This window comes from Canis lupus, chromosome 8 (assembly GCF_011100685.1).
Source record: "Canis lupus familiaris isolate Mischka breed German Shepherd chromosome 8, alternate assembly UU_Cfam_GSD_1.0, whole genome shotgun sequence".
Taxonomy (NCBI): domain Eukaryota; kingdom Metazoa; phylum Chordata; class Mammalia; order Carnivora; family Canidae; genus Canis; species Canis lupus.
Window position 1 is genome coordinate 60,443,633 of NC_049229.1, and position 13,182 is coordinate 60,456,814.

Consider the following 13,182-nt stretch of genomic DNA (forward strand, 5'->3'; position numbering starts at 1 on the left):
TCTTATATATAATCATTTTTGCTTGAATTTTCTATCTAAAAGATAATACCCTAACCAAAATATGTCTTTATGGTACATTACAAATAGTTGTCCTAAGGCTTTCTAAAACTATATAGAGCTGGCTCTTATAGTATGCAAATGTAATTTTATTTTTGTCATACTATCTGTGATAGGAAAAGAAAACAAAGTCTATGAATTCATAACTAGACAGCTGTAATGGAGCAGAAATTATTAGTATAATTGGTTATTTTATTTTTCAAGATTGAATTGTAATCTAGGTGAAAGAATTCTAAAATCAAAGTGGCATAACCAAACAATTTACTCTTAAAAACGCTTTGATTTTCTACGGTATACAGGTAGTACTTTTACTTTCTTATTCATTTTTTTTGTGGTCTGATTCTGTGGTCTTATTCTGGTATTTCTTACAGATTGGAGATTTACAAAGAAGCTATGTTGCTGCTCAGAAGTCAGAAGCAGCATTTCCAGGTCATGTGGATACCCAACATTTAATTAAACAACTAAAGCAGCATTTTGCTATGCTCTGATTGTCCCACAGACCAAGTATATTCTTATGAGGGGACATTACACAAGGGAAAAAGTAGTGTGTATATATATCTGATATACAAGCCTGTGCTCAATATTAGTGAAGAGGACATAACGGAGTTCACATAAGAATTTAATAATGCAAACTTTATAATAATAATTTGTATAATATTATAAAAGATAGGATTTAATATTTGTAAGCAGATCATGAAAACGTCTTCCACATTATATGGTAGATGTTTATAAAAATGTTTATGGAACATTTTCATGAATCTCTTCAAATTTTTATAAATGTATATTTTTAATGTCAATAAACTGGCCATTAGCTAACATGTAGCTTCAGAGGTCTGAAATCTACCATAAAAATTGCACTTTCATGGCTAAAAGTGTGTATATTCCTCCCAATTAGAGACTATTTAGAGCTTAAAAATTGTATTTAAACCTATTTATCAAATGCTTTGTAAGACACTATACCTTTTCTCATAGATTATGCTTTAAAATAAATCAGTGTGTAAAACACCATCATTCTGCCATTTTTCGTGAGTTTTTATTTTAGGCATCTCAGATAAAACACATTTTTCAGCCCAGTAATCTTAGAAATCAAGTCATTATTTTAATTTTACTTGATGTACCACCAATTTTGTATTTTCCTGAGAAGCTATTTATGGAATATCATATTGTCAATATAAGAATATCAGGATTGGAAATGGAGTTACAGGCCCGGAGTCCCACCTGTGGTCAACCCCAAGAAAGTTAGGCCAGATCCCGGGACCATACAATGCAAAATCCTGGAAGGGCTCTTGAACTTGTCTCTCCCATCTCTAGTGGGATTCTCATCAAAGTATTCACACAAGGAAATGTGTCAAAGGGACAAAGAAATTTGGATATTGGACTTTGGCACCCTTCCATGTTATTTTTCAATTTCTAATGTCATGGAAACTACTTTACAGATACTTGTTTCTATTGAGATTTGTATAAGTGGTGTTACTTAGTTGACAGAACAAAAAGATGTGAATTTGAGGAATTATAGCTTATTAGAGGCTGGAAGTGACTTTAGAGGATGTGTAGGTGAATCTCTCCAAGGCACGGATGAGGAAAACAAGGCCCTGCTTTCTTCACACTGCTGGTTGGTGGTCTAGTCAACGACTGGAACCCAAGAAGGACCCTGTTCTTGTGCTTGAACTTTTCCTGCTTTCCCAGAATATGCCAGTGCTAGTTTCTTTGTTTGTTTGTTTGTTTTTTTCTTTAGCTCCTGAGAATTTCCTCAAGCACAATCAGATGTACTCAATATTTAGGTTGAAATTTTGTAATGCGAATCATTTTCTTAGCTAATCTAAAATAAGAGCCAATAACAACAAGCTTGCATTTACAGGACTGTTGTACTGTTGTACATGCCTGGCAGGGTTCTCAGCACTGGATATGAATTAACCTTTTAATTCCCATTGAAGTGCTATAAGGTGCAGTTATTCCCATTTACTTATGAGAAAAATGAGGTACAGAGGAGTCAGGTAGCTTGATCAGGGTTGTAAAGCTAATAAGTAGCAGAGCTGGGATTCAAATGCAGGCAGTGTGAGCCCCAAGGATGTGCTCTTACCCTCATGTGAAATCGCCTCAGTGTTTGTCCTGTAAATAAAGCTACTACCATTTAAAAGGAATGTTGTGTACATTAGTAAAATTGGATGATAAGGGAATATTAACACAGCAAAAAAAATAGATGAGTCAGTATTTCTAAGGTAATATGGAGATATTTTTGTCTTGAATTTATGTTAATTCAATGTGAACACCAATGCAAAGAATGAGTCAGGATGGCTCCAGGCAGAATGATGGCATAAAAGAACATTGTGCATCAACAGCTACACACATCTTTGAAACAAAATTATTTCTGGCTGCATAACTGGCTTCTGTGCCAACATTTCTATAGAAGGAAGGTTAATGATTGTCTTCCACCCTGGCTAAAAAAGTGTTCAATCGATAGACAAATTGTTTGACCAAAATTAACATCATGGGGCTTCCCACTGATGAAAATGAGATCTGGTAAGACCACTGCCAGCACAATAACTGCTGAGGTTTGAAGTTCTTCCTTCCGAAATAGGTCACATGTGAACCAGTCCCCAATGGTACTCATTGTTCTGTTACATTTCTGAATGTTATGTCCCAGCATCAGAGCTCCCAACATAATTTATGGCCTCAAGATAAGAAAATTAATAAAGATAGCCCATCACTACACTTTTAATGTGGTTTCCACCGCAAACTCTGTAGTAACATGAGGGATTTGTATCAAGAACTTTCAAGTGGGGCTGGGGTTAAGCATTCAGAAAAACCATGAGGATTTTGAAATACTGTGGTAGGACCCAACATTGGAAAATCATGAACCCAGAAATGGAGTTTAGTTAAAAAGCCACTGGTGGACAGTTTTAAGTTCTAGGGAATAGATAAATTGGAATGGTTCATGGCTATGTTCCAGACTCCCAAAATGGTTATCTAGGCTCAGATATTAGGGAGAAAAATTTTACTTAGCAATTTGAAAACAACTGCAGCTTTACATTCTTTCACATAGATGGCATTAGTCTTATATTTGGCTGACTAAAAACTTAACATTTTTGAGAGATGCTGTGATTTTATGTCCTTGATATTAAAGCCAAATTCTTGAGATGAAAGGAGAAGGATTAAGAAAGGTTAAATTGGGCAGCCCGGGTGGCGCAGCGGTTTAGTGCTGCCTTCAGCCCAGGGCCTGATCCTGGAGACCCGGGATCGAGTCCCACATCGGGCTCCTTGCATGGAGCCTGCTTCTCCCTCTGCCTGGGTCCTTGCCTCTCTCTCTCTCTCTCTCCCTCTCTCTCTCTCTCTCTCTGTCTCTCATGAATAAATAAATAAATAAAATCTAGAAAAAAAAAAAGGTTAAATTATAATCCTTGGGGACTATAGTATTTCCTGTACTGTGATCCTTCCCCTTCCCTAAACCTCGACTAACAAGGAGTAATTGATTAGTGAAGTGTAAAGGGTGGAAACTCTTGGAGAAAGCAACCACATTATCTTAGGGAAGAGAAGGCCAAACCTGGACAGATTTTATGTGGAAAGATTTTTTCCCCCATATTTAAGTAGACCCTTTTCCAGTATTTGAAACTCAAGTTTCTATGGGCTCTGGCACTTTACAGCTGTTGCCACCACTGCCTCACACCAGCTCCGCTAGCTTCAATTCCTTTCTCCACAGGATTGTTTCTCTTTGTAAGATCACAGTCCTTTAAGCCTTCTCCCTCTTGAGCACTACCCTCTTCTGTCATAATATCTTGAAAGGACAGGTGATGTTTGTTGCTTACTTCACTTATTTCTGGACCCTCTGCAGGCTCGCTTCAACTCCAGCACTACTGGAACTCCTTCCATCTAGGTCACTAACAACTTCCAATGAACGGATTCAGAGGGTTTTTCATTTTTTGTTTTTAAACAGCCTTTATATATATATATATATATATATATATATTACTTATATACCATACAACTCGCTCTTTTGAAGTGTACCATTTGATGGTTTTTAATATACTTACAGTTGGGCAACTATCACTTACAATCAATTTTAAAAGACCTGTATGCTAAAACTATAAGAAAACATCAGGCATTCATGAAAGACACTGAGGATGTAAATAAATGGAAAGATATTTTGTGCCCACGAATTGGGATATTGTTAAAATACTCACTATCCAAAGCAATCTACAGATTCAATGCAATCCTTATCAAATTTCCAATGACTCTGTTTACAGAAATAGAAAGGCAACAGAAAAAGCAATCCTAAAATTTGGAACCACGAAAGAGCCCGAATAGCTAAAATAATCTTAAGAACAACAAAACTGGAGGTATCACGCATCCCGATTTCAAACTGTACTACAAAGCTGTAATCAAAACAGTATGGTGTTGGCATAAAAACAGGTACATGGATCAATGGAAAGGAATAAGGAGCCCAGAAATAACCCACACATATATGATCAATTTAGGACAAAGGAGTCAACAATATGCAATGGGAAAGGGACAGTGTCTTAACAAATGGTGCTGGGAAAACTGGACATCCACATACATGAATGAAAACTGTAACACTATCATACCCCATGCACAAAAGTCAAGTCAAAACAGAATACTTGACTATAATACCTGAAACCATAAAATTTCTAGAAGAAAAACATAGGCTGTAAGCTCCTTGACATTGGTTTTAGCAACTTTTTGGGTCTGACACCAAAATCATAGGAAACAAAGCAAAAAAAATAAACCAGTGGGACTACATCAAACTAAAAAGCTTCTGCACAGCAAAGAAAACCATCAACAAAATAAAAAGCAACCTGCTGAACAGGAGAAAATATTTGCAAATCCTATATCTAATAGGGGATTAATATTCAAAATATATAAAGAACTCATACAACACAATAGCAAAAAAATCTGATTAAAAAACAGGCAGAGGATCTGAATAGACATTTTAAAAAATTTAAATTCAATTTGCCAACATATTAGTGCTCATCACATCACATGCCTTCCTTAATGCCCCTCACCCACTTACCCCATCCCCCCACCCACCTGCCTGCCCTTCAGCAACATTTTTGCATGGAAGACATACAGATGGCCAACAGGTACATGACAAGGTACTCAACATCACTAACCACCAGAGCAGTGCAAATCAAAAAACCACAATGAGATATCATCCCACAATCATCCCACATGTGTTGGAATGGCTATTGTTATAGGGCAAGGTATAACAAATGTTAGCAAGGATGTGGAGAAAAGATACCCTCTGTTGGGAATGTAAACTGGTGTAGCCACTATGGAAAGTAGAATGGAAGTTCTTCAAAAAAAACGGTAGAACTGACATCTGATCTAGTCATTCCACTTCTGGGTATTTATCTGAGGGAAGCAAAAATACTAATTTGAAAAGTTATCTGTACCCCTATTTTTACTGCAGCATTATTTACAATAGCCAAGACATGGAAGGAAACTAAGTGTCCAGTGATGGATGAACGGATCAAGAAAATGTGGTATATGTAGACAATGGAACATTAGCTGTATAAAAGGATATCCTGCTATTTGCAACAACATGGAGAAACCTTGAGTTAATTATGCTAGACGAAATAAGTCAGAGAAAGACAAATACTATATGTCATTTACATGTGGAATCTGATCTCCACTCTCCCTTTAAAAAACCCTGAACTCGGGGATCCCTGGGTGGCTCAGCGGTTTGGCACCTGCCTTTGGCCCAGGGCGCGATCCTGGAGTCCCAGGATCGAGTCCCGCGTTGGGCTCCTGGCATGGAGCCTGCTTCTCCCTCTCCCTCTGCCTGTGTCTCTGCCTCTCTCTGTCTATCATGAATAAATAAATAAAATCTAAAAAAATAAAAATAAAAAAACAACCCTGAACTCAAGATACCAAGAACAGAGATGGGGATGGAAGGTGGACAAAATGGGTGAAGGTGATCAAAAGGTACAAACTCCCAATTATAAAATAAGTTCTAGGGAAGAAATGCACAGCATGACGACTACAGTTAATGCTGTGTTGTATATTTGAAAGTTACTAAGAGAGTAGATCTTAACATTTTAGACCACTGGGAAAAAAAAGTTGTTACTATGTGAGGTGATAAATGTTAACTCCTTATTGTGATCATTTTGTAATATATACATATACTGAGTCATCATGTTGTTTGTCTGAAACTAATAGGTTCTATGTCAGTTATATCTCAATGGAAAATTTTAAAAATTTAATGGAAGTTTTAATGTTTTATATTATGAAATGATGACTTTTGCATTTTAAAAGGCTATCTTAACAGATCAGACACGTGTGAAATTTTCCTGTGGAAGTGCTTATTCTCACTAGTTTTAGACCTTAGAGATACCTACTGTGCTGTATTTTGACTTTTTTTTCTTTTCTGGGGAAAACAGGTGTAGGTAAAACCCAGGTGCAAGTCAGAATTTTGGATGACATTAGCAGAATAAATCCAGGAAAAGTTAGAGCAGCGCATTTTCTTGCCAAGGAAAGACTTTCAACGTTGTGTTGGCTGAGGAATCTCTAGGCAAGTTAATAATTTCCAGAAATTTCCAGAAATATATATATAGCACTGAAAGGTAAATGGAGTTCGTTATGCATTGAACTCTCTCCGCTCTTTGCACCCTCCCGGCATCAGGTTCCAACCTTCTTGGAATTCTGCACTTCTCACGCCTTCCCTTCATGCCACCTGTGCTCCAACCAAACATAACGATTAGTTCTCTGCGTAGTTGGTGCATGTGAGGCTTTGGGGTATGGTGTTCTCTCAGCCTTGAATGCCCTTAACCTCAGCCTCTGCATGTCCAAACAGGGCACCTTCGGATCCAGCTCCCTCAGGACGTGCACCCTCATTAGTTGGAATAAATGCCCCCACTGCTGAAGTCCCAACAGAGTGTGCCTGTGCCACACAGGTAACAGAGGAAGACAAAAAAGAGGGAAAGGGGAACACAAGAGACAGCACAAACTCAACACCAATAGTGTGGTAGATTTAAACATAACCACGTCTGCGATTGTATTAAATGTAAATGTCCTGTCTTAGCACCCACCACAGACTGGGTGGCTTAAACAACAGAAATTTAGGGGATCCCTGGGTGGCTCAGTGGTTTAGCATCACCTTCGGTCCAGGTTGTGATCCTGGAGACCCGGAGAGAGTCCCACATCGGGCTCCCTGCATGGAGCCTGCTTCTCCCTCTGCCTGTGTCTCTCCTCTCCCTCTGTCTGTGTCTCTCATGAATAAATAAATAAAATCTTAAAAAAAAACCCAGAAATTTATTTTCTTACATTTCATTGATCAAGTCCTTGATCAAGGTGTCGGCCAATTTTGTTTCTGGTGAGAGCTCTCTTCCTGCCTTGTAGGTGGCTGTCCTCTCGCCGTGTCCTCCTGTGACCGAGAGAGAGTTCTGCTGTCTTTCTCTTTTTATAAGGACACCAGTGGTACTGGTTAAGGTCTCAACCCTACGAGCTCATCTAACCTTAATTATCTCCTTAAAGTCCTCTGTCTCTGAATGTAGTCCCATCAGGTGTGAGGGCCTCAAGGGTGAATCTGGGAGGGCACAATTCAGTCCGTAGCAGGGTCTAAATTAAATGCCATCTTGGTTTTGGACACAAAACCAAGACCCAGATACACACTACCTACAAAAAACACACATTACACACAAAGACACAAATAGGTGACAAGTGGAAGAAAGGATGGAGCGTGCTCAGGCAAAGGTTTCTGAGCAGCCAGAGAAGAGAGCTAGGGAGGGGCCTTCCAGGCAATGCTCATGGGTGAGCGTATTTGAGGGCCACTAGAATATGAATTTGTCTGGATGGGCGTTGGGCAGTAGCAGCAGGAGGGGGCTAGGCATGAGAGCAAAATTTGGAGACTGAGGAAAAACTGGAACGCAGAAGATGTTGAATCCCTAGTTGAGGAGCTCAAGCTTTACTTGAGTTCAGGTTGAAGAGGAGGCAGGTGTTTTGTCAGAATTGATCCAGAGGCAATGTTTAGGATCAGCGGGAGAATATAAAGTTGGGTATAGATTTTATTTATTTATTTATTTTAAAGATTTATTTATTCATGAGAGAGAGAGAGAGAGAGAGAGAGAGAGAGGCGGAGGCACAGGTAGAGGGAGAAGCAGGCTCTTTGCCAGGAGCCTGATGTGGGACTCGATCCTGGATCCCAGGATCATGCCCTGAGCTGAAGGCAGATGCTCAACCGCTGAGCCACCCAGGCGTCCCGGGTATAGATTTTAAATTAACTTTTCTAGGAAGAGTGTGAAAATGAATACATTTATGCTAGATAATAAAAATTCTTCAAGCACATAGTACATGCAACCAACCAGGGAGTTTTTGCCACACTTCTGTTTGCTTTCACCCTCTTGTCTCTCCCATTTGCACTCAAAAACATCACAATTTGCCTAGATAGTCCCAGCTCTTGAAAAGAACACTGGGTGTTACAGATGGTGCTTCATTAATCATGGTTTTGCAACAAACCGTTTTCTTAACAAGACTGCTGTCATTTTACAAATACAGGGCTACTAGTTATGTGATATTTTCATATTTCATGAAACAGGAATTTTTGGGAAATAAAAACAGTAATACTTACCCCAGGCTACAGTTGTTTCCATTATAATATTTGCTACGACATTAGAATTAGCTTCTAGGGGGAGGCTGTGGTTACTCTGATGTATTCTCAAGTTGGAAAACCAATTTGCTAGGTGGGTTTGGGGTTTTTTTTTTTTTTAAGATTTATTTATTTTAGAGAGCTAGAACATGGGGAAGGAGAACAAGAGGGAGAGGAAGAATCTGGAGCAGGCTCCCCACTGAGTACAGAGCCCAACATAGGGTTTGGCTCAGGGCTTGATCTCATGACCTGAGCCAAAATCGAGAGTCAGCCACTTAACTGACTGAGCCACTCAGGCGCCCTGCTAGGGGGTTTCCAAGAGCACCTTTACCTTTAAATTCCTCAAAAGACACAAACTATCAAAGTTCCTTCAAGAAGAAGTAGATAATTTAAACAGCCCTATATCTGTTAAAGAATCTACCTATTACTACAACTCGAATGAGAGGTGTCCAGTGAAGCTCCAGCAAAACGTGTCCCAGCTTCCTTTAGAGAGAAGGCTTTAAGTTAAAGGCTCCAGACTACCTTTTGAGACCTTCATGAAATACTTTGAAGGGAAAAGAGACTATCATAATAAGAGGTCATTATTATGGATTAGGTGCCTACTGCTTGTAATCTTTACAACTCCACAAACTCACTGTCATGATTCCCATTTTCCCAGAGATAGCCGTGAGGGGTTACATACCATGCTCCAGGTCACCTAGATAGTAAAAGGTTGAGCTGGGGGCAGGGGCGTCAGTTGAATGGCTGACTTCTGATTTTTTTTTTTTTTTAAGATTTTATTTATTCATCAGAGAGAGAGAGAGAGGCAAAGACACAGGCAGAGGGAGAAACAGGCTCTATGCCAGGAGCCTGACATGGGACTCGATCCCAGGTCTTCAGGATCACACCCTGAGCTGAAGGTGGTGCTAAACTGCTGAGCCACCAGGGCTGCCCTGACTTCTGATTTTGACTCAGGTCATGATCTCAGGGTCCTGGGATCAAGCCCCAAGTCAGGCTCCACACTCAGCAGAACTCCCTCATTCTCCCTCTCTCTCTAATAAATAAATAAATAAATAAATAAATAAATAAATAAATAATCTTTTTTTAAAAAAGAGAGGTTTGTTATAAAAAAAAAAAAAAAGAAAAAAGCTGGGAATCTCAGCCTCTTGCTGTGCTATCTCCTTTCAGCCAGTTAAGAACAGATAGACAAGGTGGCAGCTCCCATAAACCCAAGATGAGATGGAACAAATGGTTCACATATGACCAGAGGCCTCCCATCAGGCTGGGTCCTGATATTTCCCTGAGATCTAAGGTCACAAGGTGCTTTTGATGGTCTTCCCTGACATTCTCCGCAACCCCGTGGGGCTGGCAGTCCAGCCATTCGGATCCCCATCTTACAGATGAGGAACAGAGAGTTCAGAGACATGAATGGTCCCCCCCACCCCCCAGCCTCACAGCCGGCAAGACACCAACCGAGGACTTGAATCCTTCTATTCCCCACTATCCCAGTGCCTTCCACTTTCCCAGGCACGCCCTGCTAACGATGCAGACATAAACAGAAAGGCAGCACTGAGTCTGTGATTGGAAGCGGTCCCCACAAACAGCACTGAGCCCTAACTATGCAAGATGTTCCTTCATTCCACAGGAAGCAGAAGAAAATCCCAAATGGCTCTGCCAGAAAAGGGGATGCATTACCCACCCCTCCCTTCTGAACTGCCGGGCCTACAGACGGCTTACTTTGATTTTAAAGCCCCCGATCAGACTTCGATCAGAAAATAATTTCTCAGGAACTTTTATTGAAAAGAAACTCCTACTGAAAAATGGTGTTCTCACGGCTGTTCCGTGTCCTTGATTCCCCAGGGCAAGGCTCCCGAGTCTCATACCCTCGAAGCTCTTTAGCCAGCAGCTTTTCCAGGTGTGCGGTGACAGGCCGGGCTGAGCAAGTCCCAGTCCCGGTCACCCCAAGAGGTCCCCAGTGAGCACGACATTTGAGGCTAGAGCCTTCTGGTTGGTTCTCTTTAAAACCACCACATGGATCTTGCAACTGACTCCAAAGCATATCTGTATTTGTTTTAATACAAAAATAACATATCCCTCACATTTTCACACGAAGCAGCTGTGCCAGGACGAAAGTCTGTAATTTAGCCCATGGTTTCCCCAGCGATACTCACACTATCCTTCTTTTTTCTCGACTCGAGGGAGAAGAATTAGTGGGGGGAGTTTGCCTTGTAAGTATTGCGCCCCCAGCCTCCTTTCCTGTGCTCAGGTCTCAGGTTCTGTCCTGCCTGGTGGCATCTTCTGTTCTAGACCTTTGCCTGTTGGCCAGTTGTCTTCTTCCCTCAAGATGATGCCAAAGTCACTCTTTAATATTGTCAGCTGTATGCGTTTCTCCTTCCTAGGTAAAATGCTTGTAATTTCCCGTGGCATTTCAGGCATCACGGCAGAGAGGTGAGACATCTGGGGGCAAGAGGGCCTCCCCAGCATCCTTACGCTCACGCCACGAAAGCAGCCACCCTGGCAGGGGCACTGCTCCTGGGGACCCGCAGACTATGAGGGAGGCTGGTGAAGTTATCACAGCAGAGAGCCAGAAAGCTTTAGGTCCTATTTATTCACATAGCTTTTCTGGGTTTTCATCGTGGTATTGCTTAGAGCATATTCAGTAGGGTTTAATTTTCAAAAAATGATACAGGGATATGACAGCAGGACTCAAAGAAAGGTTGACCTAAGCTCAGGATGGTCTCCAGGTCCCCAGGAGACCAGAAGATGGTGGCTCTACCTTGGTTTATCCTTCAGGTAAACCATTGCTCATTGAGATTTGAATCTGTTTCTAGCACATCCTGTTAAAATTCTCAGGGCCTGCTCTCCCGTGAACTAAAGTGTTAAGTGCATTTTCAAAGCTGTAAACTCAACGCAACATGTTGGGAAGAGGGTGGGAGGATGAATAAGTGTTTCGAGACACTTTCTGTGCTGGTTTTGCTCACACATCCATTTCTGCCCACATGGTGCTACACAGATTACACCTTTGGGGGCTCTGCAGGGTGTTTTCTTGGTGTATCTATGCGTGTGTGTGTGTGTGTGTGTGTGTGTGTGTGTAGGTGTAGGTGGTGGAGGGGATTGTATTCTTTTCTTTTTTTTAATTGCAAGCTAATTGGAGATCCTAGAAGTTGCTATGTAGATACCATTTGGGAAATCAAAGTCTTCTATTGGCTTTTTTTTTTTTTTTAGATTTTATTTATTTATTTGAGAGAGAGAGAACGTATGCGTGCGTGAGTGGAGGAAGGGCAGAGAGACAAGCAGACTGCCCCCTGACTGTGGATCCCAGGACCCTGAGATCATGGTCTGAGCCAAAGTCAGATGCTTAACTGACTGAGCCAACCAGGTGTTCCGATCTATTTGCTTTGAATACAACGAGCTTTATAGCCATGGGTTCTCCTATTAGCTGTGTCATGGGATAAACATGTTTCTATGGTGCCAGCAGAACCCATGATGTCTCTTGGAAGTATCTGCTCCTTATCTGCACACATGGTTTAAACAACACATCCTTGTTCCCACCCCCTTGCCGTAGCCAGTGGGAGTGGAGTAGCAAATTCCCTGGCCAGGCAGCCTTAGTCTGGTTCTGTCACATTGTGGTGGCGCTAAAAGACAACGAGGAGTTGAAGTGGCCCTGGAGGAGAGTCAGGGAATATTCCTTTTTTTTCCCCTTATTTTAAAAGATGTAATCCATTAATTTGAGGGGGAGAGAGAGAGAAGAGCGCACAGGAGCAGGGGAGAGGGGCAGAAGGAGAGGGAGAAGCAGACTTCCTGCTGCTGAGCAGAGAGCCCAATGTGGGGCTCGATCCCAGGACCCCGGGATCACACCCTGAGCCAAAGGCAGACGCTCAACCACTGAGCCACCCAGGTATCCCCAGACCCATGTTGTCTTATCTTAATATATTTTTATTTGGGGGATTCCACATAGCAGGGAGAAGTCCCAAACCAAGCTATCCGCAAAGCTGCTTCCTCAGTGGCCTGCAACACTTGACATTCCTTCAATCCAGACTCACCTTTGCTGTCACATGTCCTCCTCCCCTGTGTGTCTGTATGTGTCCTCTCTTCTTATAAGGACACCAGTTATTGGATTTAGGGCCCACCTGAATACCCACCTGACCTCATCCTAACTCATCACATCTGCAAAGACTATTCCCACATAAGCCACATTCTGAGGTCCTGTGCATACAGGACCATTTGGAAGACAGTCAACCCACTACAGGGGATCACGTGTACAGGGTGTAATGGTCTCATTCTCTGACTGAAGTCTGTCATTTCCCATCACCTCGCCTGGGGCCAGCCCTCTCTGAAAGAAGATTTTCCAGTAATCTTGGGAACAAAAGTCTTGGTGGATTGTGTAGGGAGAGTGCTGCTCTGGGCACAGTGGGTCACGATGATCAAGCGTTCTGATAATAGACAGACTGAAGTTCCCTTTTGCAAATTGAAAGAGCACTGGCGGGATCCCTGGGTGGCGCAGCGGTTTGGCGCCTGCCTTTGGCCCAGGGCGCGATCCTGGAGAC

The 13,182-nt window shown here is 41.6% G+C and overlaps 1 protein-coding gene across 1 annotated transcript in view; it reads left to right on the plus strand.

Annotated features, from left to right (window-relative positions):
* Positions 1–545, plus strand: part of TTC8 (tetratricopeptide repeat domain 8) — a 52,822-nt gene extending 52,277 nt beyond the window's left edge. Inside the window, exon 14 of the mRNA NM_001284469.1 lies at positions 429–545. Coding sequence (NP_001271398.1) covers positions 429–545 — 117 coding nt within the window. The remainder of the gene's footprint in view (positions 1–428) is intronic.
* Positions 546–13,182: the final 12,637 nt, after the last annotated feature.